The sequence below is a fragment of the Megachile rotundata genome, chromosome 3 (genome assembly GCF_050947335.1).
Source record: "Megachile rotundata isolate GNS110a chromosome 3, iyMegRotu1, whole genome shotgun sequence".
Classification (NCBI taxonomy): Eukaryota; Metazoa; Arthropoda; class Insecta; order Hymenoptera; family Megachilidae; genus Megachile; species Megachile rotundata.
In genome coordinates this window covers 18,262,722-18,279,664 of record NC_134985.1, presented here as the reverse complement: position 1 = coordinate 18,279,664, position 16,943 = coordinate 18,262,722, and the positions used below count along the sequence as shown (strand labels likewise).

Below are 16,943 nucleotides of genomic sequence, written 5' to 3'. Positions count from 1 at the left end.
ATAAAAATAATACATTTACTATTAATATAATTCCACAGGTAATTATAAATGTAATATGTAACAAGATAGAATGAATGTTACGAAATTTATGACTCATAATTTTTTTCGAAACAAACAAGTCTTTAAAAATTCATTAATTTGATAAAGATTGTTGCTGTTATTATACTTTGTACTGTTGTAATAAACATGTCCCACCCTCAAATATCACGTACATAAATTTTCTGAACATAGTCTGACATTTTTATGAAGTATTTTATAATACGATTAACGCTGTTAAAAATAAAATTTTGTGCTAATTTAGTCTAAAATGGAATTACGTAGAAAAGTGATAGTTTTCAGTTTGTTAAATCGTAAATATTTTTCATTTACTTTTATAGTTATATTTGCAATTTATAAAAAAATAAATATTAAAATTTTTTATATATTTCATAATGGTTTAAACATAGAGGTACGTAAGTACATTTTAAAGGTAAACACAATAAATATTTATTAAAGTACTTCATATTTTATGCTGCAAAAACCATATATTTAAAAATTAGCTTAACAATCTCGTCAGGATTTTTGTAGCTTGTTGCATATCTGCACAATCGTTTGTAGCTGTGGCTACTTTCTGTAGAAATACTTTAAATACACGACTACGTCCTGCCTTGTACTTCTTAACTAATTTAGGTTCATTTTTCAGTACTTCCAAACATACATTTTCCAATTCACTTACATCCGATATCATGAACCAATTATTTTCTTCGACAATCTGTCCAGTGAAAAGCATAATTAAAATTAATTTACAACCAATGCAAGGTAATTTTAGTTCGCGCAAAAAGCCATTTTTACCTGTTTTGCCGTTTTCTTCTGTCCATCAAGTAACTTGACTAGCAGTTTTCTCAATATTAAATAGTTTATTCTTTTATCTTGTATTAAATCGATCAATTCTCCAATATAACTTAGATGATTTATACTAAAAATTAGTTATATAAGTAATATATTTTATTTCTATCTTGTTTTGACAAACTTACCAATACACCATTTCTAAATTATGTTTCTGTACAAAACCCGTAATATCAGAGATAAGAATATAAGCTACTAGCTGAGGATTACGATGTTTTCCATGTTCTAATATATTACGAAATATATTAAACAATTCTATGTCAGTCTAAAAGCAAAAGGTCGATCAATTTAAGAATTAAATTTTTTTTATCTTAAATGTAAAACTTACCGTTAACCCTACATATGTGGGAGGTGTAAGGTTCTGTAGTACTCCTTGTCGCATTTGTTCTGGTAACTCTGGTAAATGCTGCCTTAAAGATGTTACATCAATCAAATTATATTTATTTTCCATATTTTCATTGACATGTAAGTATATAGGTGGCAAATTTGGTTCAGGCATAAAACGGTAATCCTAAAAATTATTATCAAAATTATATACTTGTTATTGATTTTAATTTGATATTGCATTACATGTTTCTCTTCCTTTTCACGCATAGGAATCGTTTTCTTGCATTCCGGATCCCAAGCACGAGTCTCGTTAACAATTTGACCACCTTTTTTTAAAATGGTTATATGTCTTCCTATTTCATATCTTATAGCATTGGCAATAGCATGTATACTTCCAATATTTTTTATTTCTGTACGAGTACCTAAAGATGCATTGTCTTGACTTACAGACACATTTGCATCAACTCTTAATGCTCCCTCTATAAATTATAAAAGTATTATTTATTTGTAATTCATAATTATTCTCTAAAAACAATTGTACTAGTATATTGACCTTCCATTTTGCATGAACATGTGCCTATTAACTGCAAGATAAAACTTAATTCTCTGACAAGAGCAGCTGCTTCTTCTCCACTTGTTAGGTCTGGTTCAAGAACTAACTCCATCAGAGGTATACCAGCACGATTAAGATCAATTAAATTTCTGTCAGGAATTAAAACTGTGTAAAATTTACTTTTCAAGATATGACAATAATAAAAAGAAAAGTCACTACTAATACCTCTCTGTAAGTTCATTGTAAAAACTTCTGCCACTGTCTTGTTCCAATTGTATTTGTTTAATTTTTGATGACTTTAAATAATGTTGTCCTTTTATTTCTGGTTTAGGCACAACAAATTTAATTTCTCCATTAACAGCTAAAGGTTTTTTCTGTTGTGTAATTTGATATCCTGCCTATATAAAATAATTGTCTTACAAAACATACTGTAATATAAAAATAAAAAAGAATATATTTTATCTTACAGATTCTTTTCAATTTTAATGGCTATGAGAAACATATTTACAGGCAAATCAGAGTAAAAATAATGTTTCCTTTCAAACATTGAAACATCATTTACTTTGCACGAAAGAGCCAGAGCAGTTAAAATTCCAGCTTCCACACATTTTTTATTCAATACCTGTAAAAGTAATACATTTAAAAATTGTTAAAATATTTGTTAAAAACGTTTGTTATACTTTACTGGCATTGTTCCTGGTGTTGCACAGTCAAAAAGTGATACACAAGAATTTATTGGACTTTGAAAGTTTGTAGAAGCTCCAGAAAATAATTTTGATTTTGTAGCAATTTGTGCATGAATTTCCAAACCTATTGTGGGTTTCCATTGGTTTCTACAAAATGATGTTTTATTAATTAGTACTGATTTTCAGTGTCAATGTTTTTTAAAATATTTTCATTATAACATTCAATATACTTACAAATCTGTGGAGGCAAACCGCAAATGAAACTTTTTACAAATATCCTTATAATACTTCACTATGGGCATATAATTTTTACTATACACAAACATTTTTAAATACTTTTTATATATACAAAATAGGTATATATATTATTTCATAATTCTATGGTATTATTCTAAATACTTTCAGTACAAAATCAGTAAAGATCAAACCAAAATATCACAACGATACCGTGGCGCTATCATACGGTGAAACAAGAAATTTTAAGTCAGAGCAACATATCATCTGCTCGTGCTTCTTTTTGCAATTATAAATATTTACATTGTATATTTCTTATTAAAAGAATATATAGCATACAATTATTTTTAAACATAATCAAAACATAAATAATATATATTTAATTATTTATATGTGATTTTGCAATTGATTTCAAAGTGGGGTATGTAATGTAAAATCAAATTATTTTTGCACCTTATTTAATAGTTTTTCATAATAATTCTGATAATATATATTTTATTGCAATACTCTGTATTAGCACAAATGTCTGAATTGTTCCATATCGTAGAATTGTGAATCCTTTCAATAACATTTGTTTGGTTATAAAGCATTCAAACAACAAATATTACAGCTGTTGAACAAAAGAATTTTCGTTTGATATTTTCAGATGACGAAGTTAATGGAATGGCTTTTATTTATAACTTTATTTGTTGGTATTTGGACTGCTGTGATTACAGGAAATATTAATTCATCTTTTATCACAGAATGGCAACAAGTTATTCTTTTCTGTCCACTCATTGTACTATTTTTATGTGGTGTTTATGCAGCTGTTATCATCTTATATAGAGTGTTCACATTTAATAACTGTGAAAAAGCAGCTGCTGAATTACAGGAAGTATGTATACAAATAAATATAAAATATATATATTATAAACTATTTACTTAATTTTATTTCTTTTTTTTAGCAAATAGAAGAAGCTAAAAAAGATCTCCAAAGCAAAGGTGTTATTTTGAAAAATAAATAAATTTGAGTGCTTTTATATTATTTAAACCAAACAATGCAGTAATAGATGAACATTCCTATTTATATAGGTTACATTTGTACATATCTCAATAAATGTTCTAAGATGATAAAACATTACAATTAAAAAATTATATTACAGAAAAATGTATTTAGAAATATAGTTCACGCATATAGAAAATACTTTTATATTTTTATTACATAAAAATAATGGATGTCACAGGTAGCCACTTTTACTTATTCACATAAATTTTAATGCATTTATTTATTACACTTAAAGTAAAATTTAATAACAAATGATATGAACATTGTTATCTGTATTGTTTTAGTATTTTTTGGTACTTCACACACAATAAAAATTAAATCAGATATTGCTATACTATAGAATTTACATGTTCTAATGATTGATGAAATTTGAGATAGCTTTTAATTAACATTACATTAAAGCTACAAATCTACAATGTATTAGAACATGTATAGTTCAAATACATAGATACATAAGTATATTTCGAATACACATGTAAATATTAAAATAAAAATAATATCTTAAATCCTCAAGAAATATCTCTTTTTATATGCTTATACATATTAAAACAGGGAAAGACTAATGTTCTTTTGTGCCTAGACTTATATAATTTTTATTTATTAAATATGTAATTTTATAGTATCATGTTTTACATTGTGTGTTATATTTCTAATAAAATTTTAATGTCAGTACTAATATTTTAAAAATTTCAACTGCTCCTAGTAAGTTACATATTACTATATTAAGGCTACAATATGTTGAATGCATTTTTATAATAATAATCTCATTGCCTTCATTTTTATAGAAAGTTAATTACAAATTTTCGTTTGAGATTTATATTTCACATAAGTCACCTTGAGTTTGAATACATAAGTTATTCATTTAAGATATTTATGCATGGTTATTATTACATAAACATAAGTTACACTGACTTTCCTTCGGGGAAAAAAAAGAATGATTTAATATTAAGGTCAATTTTCATTTTCATTTTCTTTGATAACTTCTTACAATTTATTATTTTTGTGAAAAATGAAATGATTCATAATGTTTTATTAATGAATAACTATCTTTACCATTTTTGTTTAAAAAATACACGACTTTTTTATACATACATACATAGGCGCAAGTTATACGCAAGTACACACATATATACATATGCAATCATACATATACAGATGCACTTACATAATTTTTATATCAGAAAGCCTATTACATGTACAAAATATACTTGTCATGAATACGCGCAGACACGCGCGCTTCCATGTACGGAATTTGAATACACGTATAACTTTACTTGCGTATACAAATTCGCACGTATGTGTATTGTACAATAGCTTAACATATAAATACATTGACGTATTTATATTTTGTATATTTCTTTATTAAGCAAGCAGGCTTTCTTACATAAAAATGTAATTACACTGCTCCATATATTCAAAAAACAAAAATTTTTGCCGAAGAATAACTGCCAGACTATAAGGATGGATTATAACACTGATGCAAACTATTAATTTTCAATCTTAAAATACATAAAATACGTAAAATGCCTTTTAACTTAAAACAGCTTAAAAGACTGACAATTTAATGTTAAAAGTATTATAGTATTTAATTGCAGCAAATTTTTATTATTTACTTAACATGCCAATGTATGCCCAAAAGAAATAAATAAATACGATTGCATACTTACTTATATACAAAATGAAGATTCACCAATAGAAAATAATATGGCGCCTGTGTAATTACCCACCCTATATCAGTCCTTTAACTCCTTATTGTGAAATCATTAAAGTGTATTACTTCAGTCATCATGAATTTGTGATAACAAAAAATTTGCAGCTAAGTTTTCATTCTTTTCACACGCAAAATATGCTTGTACAACTAAGTGTTCTGGGAATCCTAATGCTTTCAACCTTTCAATAGCTTCTTTATCTTGCGGTGTTATCTCAATTATGGAAGTCTCTACAAACGGCCCTCCTCTTCTTGCACCTGCAACAGGTCCACTGTTGCCACCACCAGGAGCAGAAGTTGGTGCAACAGTTGATGCAGATACAGGTGTAGTCCTTCCACCTGTACCACCAGTTGTTTCTACTGCTCCAAAATAAAAAATATAAAGCACATATATTCAAAAATAACTGATTTAATACATTATTCATATTTTAATAGCTGATGAAACTAACCAGGTTCATTCAGCATACGCACAAATGCTTCTTGATTTTGTGAAATAAGTTGCAACAATGCAGGATTAGTTTGGCCGATTTGTTGAAGCATAGCATTGAGTAATTGTGGATTTTGTTGAATAACTTCACGCATTTGTTGAAATTGTGGTTGCATTCTTAAAAATGCTAATGGATGTTGACCATGATCTTGGAATTGTTCCTGTGCTTCAAGTTGATCTTCTGGTAAATCTTCAAACAGCTGAGCTGGTATACCCGTTACAAGATATTCAACAGCTCTATCAGGGTTATTGAAACTTGCTCTTAATGCTTGTTCAACCTGTTCACGTTCATACCTAAATAAAGTATGTCAGTAAAAAATGAATCTAAAAAAATAATACAAAGAACAATTACAACTGTTTAAAAAATTTACCCCATATCCATGATGTTGTTCACCATAGTATTATAATTTTCACCCATTAACAAGGCACTTTCAGCTTGACCTCCAGCACATTCTGTAGCAGTACTTGCTGCAGATTGCTCTTGTGCAGTACTAACAGGGTTTGATGCACCCTGGACACTAGGGTTTGAACTAGGTTCTGGTACTGAGCTATGACAAAAATCATAAATCAACAATATTCTATGATATAATCAAATCAAATGTATCATTTATATTCAATATCTTTCTACAACTGAATTTAAAGCATATTAAAAACATGAAATGATAAATTCCTTTCTTAATTACCAGTACATAATATTATAATATACTTACCGTATTTTTATTATTCAAACTAAAAATGTTACCTTACTTTAAATTTGAAAAAAAAATGTTTAATATCTTGAATTGGTACCTAGTTGTACTACTTTCTTCTTTAGTTTCTGTATTTGTATGATCTTCTTCAGCTGCTGTATGACCATTACCAGTTTTAAGTTTTGTAACCATAACAACTATGAATTTTTTTTCATCTATGTTATATTCTGCTAATGGGTGATCATCTGTTAATATTTTTCCTGTAAAAATACCTCATTATATGGTTATACACTATGAATCATTGACATATAAAAACAATAATAAATTTATGAAGAATACAAGAAACTTTTACATATCATGAGAATGCAATGTATTTTCTTATAAATGATAATAGTAAAATTAGAGAAACTTATGCAATTAAAAATGATAAAGACATTAGTAGATTTATAATTAAGTGAAAATGAGGTTATGTAATTTATATAGCTTACCAGCGTATATTAATTTCTGATGTTCAGCAGGGAAACCTTTTTGAGTTTCAATCTTTTGTTTCAAATCTTTTACCTATAAGGAAATATCATTAGATTATACCAAACTTTTGAAAGTCACATATTTTACATTTTCTATATTCACCCACCGTTTGCGATGGATCAATTTCCACTGTAAATGTTTGCTGCTGTAAGTTTTTCAGTGTTATAATCATGTTGCAAGATAAAAAAATTACTAATAGGTTGCCAGTGGATAAAGAGAACTTTGAAAGATCTAGTTTAAGAAGGATATAGCGACGTTTAGCAAAGATCTTTTATGCGATGAGTCGGCACTGCTAAAAGCAACTTACAAATGCTTCACTCGTGGTAGTATGCAGCTGAAAACATATGATGACATCAAGCAGTATTTTCAACAACGTACTAAAGGTACGTACTAAAATGAGACTATTATTTGTTTCCCGGAAAATTAAACTCATCGAACGTGTTTTTGTTCGTTCTATATATATCTCTGATTGGTTCAAGCACATTTTCTAATATTGTAATATTATTGGTACAGAAAATGTGTACCTGGTAGTACTTTATTTTATACAGATCAGAAGAACATGATTTGAATCTAAGAATAAGGAAATTCGGGAATTTGAAAATTAGGGATTTTCAATAAAGGTTGAAAAAAAATGAAGAATAATAGATGCTTCATAAAAAAAACGTAAAGTAAAATATAAATTTATGTGGCCTACTCTGCGAGTATAGCCATTTTCAAGTCATTTATATTAATAAATGCATTTATGTATAATAATAAATATTACATTTTTTTATTTATATATTTATACATTCATGTATGACTAGAACAAAATTAAACATATAATAATACAATATATACACTAAGTAAAATTGAATGATGTATTAAGATACACAAAAATCATGTCACTTTTTTTTAATATAAAACAAAAATTTCTTATTTATAATTAACAAAAATTCCTGTACATGCTTTTCTCTTCACTGTATTTTCAAATTACATAAAAAATTTATCTTTCATGAAATTATTTTGGATATCCTAATACATTTACATGTAAAAAATATATATTTATAACTAAATATTTGTTAGACTGTAATATTAATTATATACTTCTTATTCTTCCACAAGTAGTATATAACTACACAATACTATTTTTTATATGTGAGTACACAACAGTAAGAAATTAGGTAATTTTTTAGATACCATATTGCTTAATATAAAAGTGCAGAAAAAATATACTGAAATATTGATTTAAAAAATACAAAATTTATAATACTAAAAATTTTTTGAAAGTAGGTATAATATTTTTATCTAATTATCCGTTTTATTACCAATTTTGTCTACACATATATAGAAATTAAAATAAAATATATCATATAGACACTTACAAATTAAATGCAGAATATCCATAATGTCCTTCAATCTATATAACTATGTGCAATTATTCTTGGTATGGTGTAGTTGGACTCACATTGATCATCTCTGTTACACTACAAAAAATATAATAAAATTATATGACCATTTTAAACAATTAGGTTTAATGATCAATTTATAATACAAAATTAAGAAATAAATCATTAAATTGCAAGCTTACTGGTTTTCCAAAATGCAAAATAAATATATTCATTCAATGCAAATAAAATTGCTTCAATTAATTTCTAACAAAATATTTGAAATTATATAATAAATGTTCTATGTCTTACCTCCTATCTAAATATATACTAACACGTTTCCATTCATTTCTAGGTTTACATTTGAATTTATATAAATAAACATATATTAATTAATTAAAAAAATATATAAAAGATAAACAAGATAATACTGTAGTATGAAAGATCTTGTTATATATCTTTAATATTAGTTTCAAATGATATAAAATTACTGAATGTGATATGTGATGTATAAAGCAAATTTATGAAGCAAATACAATACAAAAAAAAATTGATGTTAATTATTAGCAAATGTGAATCATTCATAACTACTATGCAACGATGTACACAAAAAAAGAATACATTTAAATCTTATATAATTAAAAAATTGTAAATAAAAAATAATAAAATAAAGCTACATGCACACATTTTAACAAGATTAAAACATACATTGCCAAAATATTAAGTACAGAAAATATTAATGATAAATATTACAATAAAACAATAGAATATAAACATATATAAAACATTTATGAAGCCATGTCACATGTAAAATAATTATTATTTTTAATGTTCTTGCAGGATAGACATAACACAATATCACAAACACTTACAAGAACAATTACGGTGCCCTAAGCATACTTTGTTGCAGTCATCTTTACATTAGTTTGCTGTATAACATACATTACATGAAAATTTATTATCAAATTTGGTTTTACAACATATTTTATGAACATTAATTCAGAAGGTGAAATATGTATAAGTAAAACATATTTAAAAATATTTTAGTATTCTTAATTAGTACAAAATATTCTAATAATTAGTATTATCTGAAATTCTAAATACTATAATTAAATTATTTCTCAAAATGTTAAAAAGACATTATACTATAACTTTATAATGCACTTACTATCAAGCAATTTATTAATCATTTTTATCCTGAGATATAAAGTATGATTAAATAATATTATTTATTAATTTAGCTATTAATCCTTTTTCTTAATTTTATTACCTAAAACTGATAGTAAATGCAGTGTGATAAATGAAAATGACAAAAATTGTATTTACTTTTCTATTTATATCATCTCACTTTTAATTTAAAAAGATTATCATTTTTAAAGCAATTGCATTTTTTAATTCTTTTGATTGAAGCTTCGTTTAAGCATAACACCATTTAGTGGAAAGTGAAAAGAAAAATGTAGAATTTAATATATAAATCTGATCTTTACCTCTTTGAACATTTGATGTGTATTATTAGTAGTGTAATGCCTAATAACAAACAGACACATCCTACCACTATGTAAGCTATACCAAGAAAAGGATTTTTTCCACCAAGAAGAGATGTGGTGCTTAAAATCATTTTTTTCCTGCCATAAAATGCAGATACAGGATATGCTATAAAAATATAATATCACTTTGTTAAACTATTCTTAGATGATTTAAACAAATTAATAATATTTAATATTAATAATGTTTACTTACAATATGTAACATTAAGCCAATAATCTCCTTTTACCAAACCTTCAGTAAAACCATTAGCAGTATGATCAACTCTACGATAAAGTTTTCTAAAATTTGGTAATGCAGCAGTTCTCATCCAAACAATTAAATCTTCATTTTGAAACCCATTATTACTTTCATTTTCTTCATCTAATTCATAAATATATTTATTCCAATTTTTTGGTTTTGCAAAATCCTTGAATGCTTCCCTTAGATCTCCCTCAGGATTTCTAAATTTAATATTTTTATCTGAAGGCCAAGCTATCCCAGTTTTTAGTAGTGGTACAGATGTATTATGTTTCACAGAAAACAGTGTTAGTTCATCGCTAAATAACGAATTAGCAATAGCACCACATGGTGCAATAGGTCTATTCTCACTATCATAGGCAAATGGTGCACAGTCGCCTGACACCACATCACTTAATTTTCCTAATAATTGATTATCATCACGTGATTTTACATATCGCCTGTGATTTTGATAAAAATTAGTCAAACCATAGTACATATAAATTTTTCCAATAAAATCAAAAGGTAATGTAAAATTTATTTGACAAAAACATGGTTCAGAACGATTAACTGCTATAACATCTGCACATTTAAAAGGCACTCCTCTTGTCCGCTCATAATTGGTAGAATTACAATCTGTATAATCTATAATATATTCTTTAACTTGATCAGAAAAATAAAGCAATCCAACTCCAACTGGTATAAAAGCAATTCCAATTACAAAAAATGTTGGCAAAACAGTTCCAGCAGTAAGTATTGGTTGCCACGCAGGTAAACGTTGTTGTTTGAATGCACTATCTGTATAAACGAAACATTTTATTTAAAAAAAAATCATACTGACCAAATATTAACATAACCCAACAATAAATTAATTTTATCACAATAAATTTACCCGATGGTTTTTTCGTCTTTGGTAACGAATTAGTTTCACTAATGGAAGTCATACTACTCTTTTGGAATATTTCTTTACTTTTTTAATTAATTCAATAATTCGACACTGTCATTTGTAAAATCTATCAAACCAATAACTACTCATTCATTAAATTGTCGCACAGATAACACAACAGCGGAATAAATGATATATATATATATATACTAGAATAAACTATATAAAAAGTTAGATACAGTAACTTCAAATCAAATGTACAAGGTCAATTATGACTTGCACAGGATAATTTTTTAAGTAATTATAAATTATTTATATTGTTCTAATTATACAATAAATACATTTTAATTCTTTATGATTTATTACTGTATATATATTATTCTTATAATTATTATCATGAAGTCACGAATGAATAATAAAATTTCGCACAGCTCAAACTAACGCGAATAATTTTCGGAAAATTTTCCACTATTTATGATACTCTCTTTATATTTATCAGACATATATACATAATGGAAAAAATATATAAATAGAAGAAATAAGTGATTATGCAGAAAAGTATACTAAATAAAAGACAATTGGATATGTGCAGTGACGTTACAATCGTTGTAAAAGCACATGCTCATTACTCTTGGTTCTTTAGTTACGAAACTTACTAAACCAATCAAAACCAACCCGAGGAGAATGAACGAAGGTTCGTCATTCGACAGTAATACCCCGTCATGAATTCAAGTGTATGTATACATAGAAAAGCATAAACAATTTGTTGTGTATACAAAACCTTCATGAAATTTGTTATATGAACTTATATTATAAAATTAATTTTTATGGTAAATGAAACAATTCTTTTATAAAGCTGAGGTTGTCATATAAAATCATTTATAAAAATTATGCAATAAAAACAAGACTTTACATACAGAAATTATGTCACATACAATTAGTAGATTTAAAAGCGTTTTTCAAAATGTACATAAAAAACATTGTACGTTAACAATGTTATTATACAGAAATAACTTATTAAAATTTAAACAAAATGTAAAATACTTTTGTACTAAAACAAAGTCATTAAATGATAGTATAACTTGTAATGTGGGTACAATAGGACATGTAGATCACGGTAAAACAACACTAACATCTGCTATAACAAAGTATTTATCACAAGAAAATAAGAGTTGTAAATATGTATCTTATGATGAGATTGATAAAGCACCCGAAGAAAAACAACGTGGTATAACAATAAATATTGCCCATGTTGGATATGCCACTAGTAAAAGACAATATGCACATACAGATTGTCCTGGACATGCTGATTTTATAAAAAATATGATTAGTGGTGCATCACAAATGGATGGTGCAATTTTAGTAATTGGAGCCAATGATGGACCTATGCCGCAAACAAAGGAACATTTATTATTAGTTCAACAAATTGGAATTAAATACATTATTGTATATGTTAACAAGGTTAATATTTATTTCAAACATTTGAAATATATATACAATATAATATTTTTTGCAGTATTACAAAGTTATTTACTTATTTATATATAATTGTATAACTTTTAGGCTGACTTAGTTGATACAGATATTCTTGAATTAGTGGAAATAGAAGCTAGAGAATTATTAACCATATATGGATTTGATGGTTTGCACACTCCAGTAATTAATGGTTCTGCTCTACTTGCATTAAATGGAGATACATCTCAATATGGATTACCTTCCATAAAATTATTATTAGATGCTTTGGATAATCATATACCAACTGTAGAAAGAGATTATACCTCTCCTTTTTTATTACCTATTGATAATGTTTTTACTGTACCTGGTAGGGGTACAGTAATAGTAGGAACAATAAAACAAGGTACAATAAAAAAGGGCATGGAGGTACAACTATTGGGATTTAATGAAGCTATTGACACTAGTATTGCAGACATTCAGGTAAAACCATAAATATTCTACCGTAATTTTATGTCCTTAATAAAACAGATTTTTATGTAATTTTAAATTATACATTTGCATTAGATTTTTCAAAAAAGTGTAGCAACAGCACGTGCTGGTGAAAATGTAGGTGTTTTAGTAAGGGGTGTTAAATTAAGTTCTGTGCGTAGAGGAATGATATTGTGCCAAAGAAAGTCTTTAAATTTCACTAATCATTATGAAGCACAATTATATTTAATGAGTACTCAAGAAGGTGGTCGTGATAAACCATTGAAGGTATTATTATAAGTAACTAATATAAATTTTATTTAAATTCTAATAACTTTTATCTGCTTATTTTATTTTTATAGAAATCTGGTTTTAGTACAAAAATATATAGTTCAACGTGGAATGTTTATTGTCGTTTTGATTTACTTTTGCCACCAGAAAACCAAATGTTAATGCCTGGAGAATTCGCAACGTGTAGAATAACGTTGCTTTTTAAAATGCCAATGTTAGAGGGCCAAGTTTTCACTGTTCGTGAAAATAAACGTACAATTGGTACAGGAAAGGTTACTAAAATTTTGCAAGAAATTCCACTTCACAGAAATAGACTGAATAAGGTTACAATTGAAGATGTTGCTTAAAACAATATTTAAAACTTGCAATTACAAATTGAAAATGTACTTCATGTTGAAAGAGGTATATGTTAAGGATAATAAATGATGCAGATTTTAAAAAGTTTTACAATTTTATTACTCATTTCTTTCTGAAACTCCTCCCGTTTCTGCTATGTTCGAAAATTATGACAGGAGAAGCAACTGTTTAAATACCAAAATTGTATGTATTTTACCTTTAACAATTAACATGTAAGGTATTTAAGCGTCCGTATATGACTATCATGATTTAATATTCAAATGTGGAATTCTTTGTAATGATATATTTAATGTGCAAGTGACATGCATTAAAATTTTTACAATAATGAATATCATTTGCACACGACTCTTGCATAGCAGAGAATTATTATTTACTTCATACTGACACTTTAGCCCGAGAAAGACGCAAGGAAGTCAGTGACGACTTGTTTTAATTTCGCATCAGAGGCTTCACTGATGGTATTTTCTTTAGCAATGGTATTAAGAAGATCCCGCTGATTAGCTCTAAAAGACAAAAATGTAAGATTAAATGAATGTATGTAACACAAATAAACATGAATACTACAACTGCTTCAAAATATATACCTAATGTGAGCAAGAAATTCTTTTTCGAAGGCAGTAATTTTTGTAGGCTCCATCTTGTCAAGATATCCACGTACACCACAGTAGATGACAGCTACTTGTTCTTCAATAGCCATTGGTACTACAAACATTAAAATAAAGAATTGTGTTCTAAATGTTGCTAATGTTAGAAATTTTTCGTAATTTAAATTTATCATGAATATTACCATACTGTCCTTGTTTCAGAAGTTCTGTTAATCTGACACCACGGTTCAACAGTTGTTGAGTAGCGGCATCCAAATCGGAACCGAACTGTGCGAAAGCTGCTACTTCACGATATTGAGCCAATTCCAGTTTCATAGAACCAGCAACCTATTAAAAAAATTGTCAAAATTATTAAAGATATGTAAAGATAAATATTTAGGTAAACATAATATATTACCTGCTTCATAGCCTTTGTTTGCGCAGCTGATCCTACCCGAGATACTGACAAACCAACATTAATTGCAGGACGAATACCTTTGTAGAACAACTCTGTTTCTAAGAAAATCTGACCATCGGTAATGGAAATCACGTTTGTAGGGATATAAGCGGACACATCACCAGCCTGTGTTTCGATAACAGGTAAAGCTGTTAGCGAACCACCTCCCAAACTTTCGTTCATTTTAGCTGCTCGTTCAAGTAGACGAGAATGAAGATAAAATACATCACCAGGATACGCTTCACGACCTGGTGGTCGCCTCAACAGCAAAGACATTTGTCGATAGGCAACAGCTTGTTTCGACAAATCATCGTATATAATTAAAGCATGTTTTCCATTATCCCTATAAAAAAAATTATACAAAATTATTAACACATAAATTTTTGCCGTGTTTTTTATTTTAAAAGTATCTAGCACAATTAGAAATAATTATTTATAACACAAGATAAAAATACCTGAAAAATTCTCCCATTGCACAACCAGAGTATGGGGCCAAATACTGAAGAGGTGCAGCATCAGATGCAGTTGCAGAAACAATGATGGTATAGTTAATGGCTCCACTATCTGTCAAACGTTTTACTATTTGTGCAACTGTAGATCTTTTTTGACCAATGGCAACATATATACAGTATAATTTCTTCTTTTCATCACCAGCATCGTTAAATCGTTTTTGATTAATAATTGTATCAATAGCAAGAGCAGTTTTTCCAGTTTGTCTGTCACCAATAATCAATTCACGTTGGCCACGACCAATAGGTACCAGAGAATCTACAGCTTTAATTCCAGTTTGCATAGGTTCTCTGACAGACACCCTATAAACAAGAGTACATGAAAGAATTGTATTTAATAAAAAAATGGTAATAATTATTTAAAAAATAAATACCTGGGAATAATGCCAGGTGCTTTGGTACCAATACGAAATCTTTGTTTACTGTTGAGTGGTCCTTTACCATCAATAGGATTACCTAATGCATCTACAACACGTCCTAGCAATTCTTCACCAACCGGTACATCAACAATGGCTCCAGTACGTTTAACAATGTCACCTTCTCTAATGTGTCTGTCATTACCAAATACGACAACACCAACATTGTCAGGCTCCAAGTTCAGAGCCATACCTTTTAACCCTGAACTAAACTCTACCATCTCATCTGCTTGAATGTTTTTGAGACCATAAACACGGGCAATACCATCACCAATGCTAAGTACCCTACCAGTTTCTTCCAGGTTGGTCTAAAATTGTTTAAGAACATGTATAAGAAATTAAAGTGAAATGAACTATCATTAAATATTATAATATACAATTGAAATTAACCCTATGCATTCACATAATTAAATCTTATTGACTTACCTTTGGGGCTGAACCAAGGATACGATCTTCTAAGATGGAAGAAATTTCAGCAGAACGACGACTACAAGATACATGATACTTGCAGGAGGCCACTCTTAAAGGCCATTTCACCTGTAAGATACAATTAAAAGTATTGTCATTATACTATAGAAATAATGCCACTGTAATACATATTACATAACTTGATACTCTTCAGTTTATGTAATATATTGAATAAAAGAATAATTTGACAGATATTATAATTAAAATAAAATTTTAACAAAATATATAATCTATCAAATATTTTTAATTCCATTAAAAATTAAAATTAATTAACTTATGCACCCGTGAGGTTGATGTAAAGTGGAAAATGTCGGCACGTTCCACATAGGCGTTCTAAAAACGGTTAAATTATGAAATAGATAGTTTTTTTCTGAAATTACCTGAATTGTAGCGTTTGGTAGTTGTCTCGCAATCGAGGAAGCTAAACGTAGAGATAGAAGAGCCATTTTGGTATGTTAGAAGCCCGTCCACCGGACTACAAAGTCAGAAACGGCGAATGATCAAGACAGGGACAAGCAGAAGAACGTCCCGTACAAACCCCACTCTGACATCGATAGCGGCAGGAAGTCGATATCCATTGACCTGCGCGGTAACCTCGAATCCAGATATTCAAACTAATTCTTAAATTGATTAATTTTAATTTCAATATTTCACCTGAAACAATGTAAAGAATTTATATTTAAAGTGAGGTTTTTAAAACAAACTAACGCAATTAAATATTTTCATAATATAACACTTTTAATACAATAGATTTTGGGTACGAGGTTATAAGCTATTACGCA

At 27.9% G+C, this 16,943-nt stretch overlaps 6 protein-coding genes across 13 annotated transcripts; 2 read left to right on the top strand and 4 right to left on the bottom strand.

The window, feature by feature from the left end:
* Positions 1 to 403: 403 nt before the first annotated feature.
* Positions 404 to 2,916, bottom strand: GatB (glutamyl-tRNA(Gln) amidotransferase subunit B, mitochondrial). 2 transcript variants are annotated; one of them, XM_003705577.3, is made up of 10 exons: positions 2,686 to 2,916; positions 2,451 to 2,598; positions 2,274 to 2,387; positions 1,991 to 2,163; positions 1,766 to 1,914; positions 1,456 to 1,691; positions 1,214 to 1,396; positions 1,014 to 1,150; positions 832 to 955; positions 404 to 751 (listed from the first exon to the last, which is right to left on the bottom strand). In XM_003705577.3, exons 1-10 carry the CDS (start codon positions 2,775 to 2,777, stop codon positions 536 to 538), a joined length of 1,572 nt encoding a protein of 523 aa, XP_003705625.3. In that variant the 5' UTR covers positions 2,778 to 2,916; the 3' UTR covers positions 404 to 535. The 2 variants fall into 2 exon arrangements, with proteins under 2 accessions (XP_003705625.3, XP_076385586.1); XM_076529471.1 differs by lacking the exon at positions 2,686 to 2,916 and having other exon boundaries at positions 2,446 to 2,574.
* Positions 2,917 to 2,948: 32 nt separating this feature from the next.
* Positions 2,949 to 3,868, top strand: Dpm3 (Dolichyl-phosphate mannosyltransferase subunit 3). Its single transcript, XM_003705605.3, has 3 exons — positions 2,949 to 3,106; positions 3,332 to 3,559; positions 3,630 to 3,868. Exons 2-3 carry the CDS (start codon positions 3,332 to 3,334, stop codon positions 3,687 to 3,689), a joined length of 288 nt encoding a protein of 95 aa, XP_003705653.1. The 5' UTR covers positions 2,949 to 3,106; the 3' UTR covers positions 3,690 to 3,868.
* A 1,611-nt stretch (positions 3,869 to 5,479) lies between these two features.
* On the bottom strand, positions 5,480 to 7,381 carry Rad23 (UV excision repair protein Rad23). Its single transcript, XM_003705601.3, has 6 exons — positions 7,249 to 7,381; positions 7,103 to 7,175; positions 6,715 to 6,874; positions 6,297 to 6,473; positions 5,888 to 6,219; positions 5,480 to 5,798 (listed from the first exon to the last, which is right to left on the bottom strand). Exons 1-6 carry the CDS (start codon positions 7,312 to 7,314, stop codon positions 5,509 to 5,511), a joined length of 1,098 nt encoding a protein of 365 aa, XP_003705649.1. The 5' UTR covers positions 7,315 to 7,381; the 3' UTR covers positions 5,480 to 5,508.
* On the bottom strand, positions 7,247 to 11,402 carry CDC50 (cell cycle control protein 50A). 4 transcript variants are annotated; one of them, XR_001096672.2, is made up of 5 exons: positions 11,163 to 11,400; positions 10,247 to 11,068; positions 9,994 to 10,159; positions 8,504 to 8,605; positions 7,247 to 7,476 (listed from the first exon to the last, which is right to left on the bottom strand). XR_001096672.2 is itself a non-coding variant. In XM_012290766.2 (5 exons), exons 1-4 carry the CDS (start codon positions 11,212 to 11,214, stop codon positions 9,423 to 9,425), a joined length of 1,053 nt encoding a protein of 350 aa, XP_012146156.1. In that variant the 5' UTR covers positions 11,215 to 11,402; the 3' UTR covers positions 8,420 to 8,605; positions 9,379 to 9,422. The 4 variants fall into 4 exon arrangements, 2 of the variants coding, with proteins under 2 accessions (XP_012146156.1, XP_003705652.1); XR_013037518.1 differs by lacking the exon at positions 7,247 to 7,476 and adding an exon at positions 7,807 to 7,941; XM_012290766.2 differs by lacking the exon at positions 7,247 to 7,476 and adding an exon at positions 9,379 to 9,435 and having other exon boundaries at positions 8,420 to 8,605; positions 11,163 to 11,402.
* On the top strand, positions 7,413 to 13,814 carry LOC100876367 (mitochondrial translation elongation factor Tu 2). 4 transcript variants are annotated; one of them, XM_076529482.1, is made up of 5 exons: positions 7,413 to 7,525; positions 12,448 to 12,617; positions 12,720 to 13,091; positions 13,176 to 13,367; positions 13,442 to 13,814. In XM_076529482.1, the coding sequence occupies exons 1-5, from the start codon at positions 7,471 to 7,473 to the stop codon at positions 13,715 to 13,717; spliced, it is 1,065 nt and encodes a 354-aa protein (XP_076385597.1). In that variant the 5' UTR covers positions 7,413 to 7,470; the 3' UTR covers positions 13,718 to 13,814. The 4 variants fall into 4 exon arrangements, with proteins under 4 accessions (XP_076385597.1, XP_012146143.1, XP_012146144.1 ...); XM_012290753.2 differs by lacking the exon at positions 7,413 to 7,525 and adding an exon at positions 11,562 to 11,850 and having other exon boundaries at positions 12,259 to 12,617; XM_012290754.2 differs by lacking the exon at positions 7,413 to 7,525 and adding an exon at positions 11,563 to 11,850.
* Positions 13,803 to 16,725, bottom strand: blw (ATP synthase subunit alpha blw, mitochondrial). The gene is made up of 8 exons (XM_003705597.3): positions 16,542 to 16,725; positions 16,120 to 16,230; positions 15,652 to 16,001; positions 15,224 to 15,580; positions 14,730 to 15,111; positions 14,515 to 14,659; positions 14,312 to 14,429; positions 13,803 to 14,230 (listed from the first exon to the last, which is right to left on the bottom strand). Exons 1-8 carry the CDS (start codon positions 16,605 to 16,607, stop codon positions 14,116 to 14,118), a joined length of 1,644 nt encoding a protein of 547 aa, XP_003705645.1. The 5' UTR covers positions 16,608 to 16,725; the 3' UTR covers positions 13,803 to 14,115.
* Positions 16,726 to 16,943: the final 218 nt, after the last annotated feature.

Coding starts and splice junctions, on each gene's coding strand:
- CDC50 (XM_003705604.3), bottom strand. CDS start 11,214: ATGACTTCCATTAGTGAAACTAATTCGTTACCAAAGACGAAAAAACCA. Junction 11,069..11,162: donor AAAGACGAAAAAACCATCGG/GTAAATTTATTG, acceptor TCGTTTATACAG/ATAGTGCATTCAAACAACAA. Junction 8,606..9,993: donor CACATCAAATGTTCAAAGAG/GTAAAGATCAGA, acceptor TATTTTTTGTAG/TGTAACAGAGATGATCAATG.
- Rad23 (XM_003705601.3), bottom strand. CDS start 7,314: ATGATTATAACACTGAAAAACTTACAGCAGCAAACATTTACAGTGGAA. Junction 6,875..7,102: donor TCAGAAATTAATATACGCTG/GTAAGCTATATA, acceptor GTATTTTTACAG/GAAAAATATTAACAGATGAT. Junction 5,799..5,887: donor GCGTATGCTGAATGAACCTG/GTTAGTTTCATC, acceptor ATTTTGGAGCAG/TAGAAACAACTGGTGGTACA.
- GatB (XM_003705577.3), bottom strand. CDS start 2,777: ATGTTTGTGTATAGTAAAAATTATATGCCCATAGTGAAGTATTATAAG. Junction 1,915..1,990: donor TACAATGAACTTACAGAGAG/GTATTAGTAGTG, acceptor AATTCCTGACAG/AAATTTAATTGATCTTAATC. Junction 1,692..1,765: donor ATGTTCATGCAAAATGGAAG/GTCAATATACTA, acceptor TATAATTTATAG/AGGGAGCATTAAGAGTTGAT.
- blw (XM_003705597.3), bottom strand. CDS start 16,607: ATGGCTCTTCTATCTCTACGTTTAGCTTCCTCGATTGCGAGACAACTA. Junction 15,112..15,223: donor GCAATGGGAGAATTTTTCAG/GTATTTTTATCT, acceptor TTTTTTTTATAG/GGATAATGGAAAACATGCTT. Junction 14,430..14,514: donor TCTGAAACAAGGACAGTATG/GTAATATTCATG, acceptor TAATGTTTGTAG/TACCAATGGCTATTGAAGAA.
- LOC100876367 (XM_003705576.3), top strand. CDS start 12,081: ATGTCACATACAATTAGTAGATTTAAAAGCGTTTTTCAAAATGTACAT. Junction 12,618..12,719: donor TTATTGTATATGTTAACAAG/GTTAATATTTAT, acceptor TATAACTTTTAG/GCTGACTTAGTTGATACAGA. Junction 13,368..13,441: donor GTCGTGATAAACCATTGAAG/GTATTATTATAA, acceptor TTATTTTTATAG/AAATCTGGTTTTAGTACAAA.
- Dpm3 (XM_003705605.3), top strand. CDS start 3,332: ATGACGAAGTTAATGGAATGGCTTTTATTTATAACTTTATTTGTTGGT. Junction 3,560..3,629: donor CAGCTGCTGAATTACAGGAA/GTATGTATACAA, acceptor TCTTTTTTTTAG/CAAATAGAAGAAGCTAAAAA.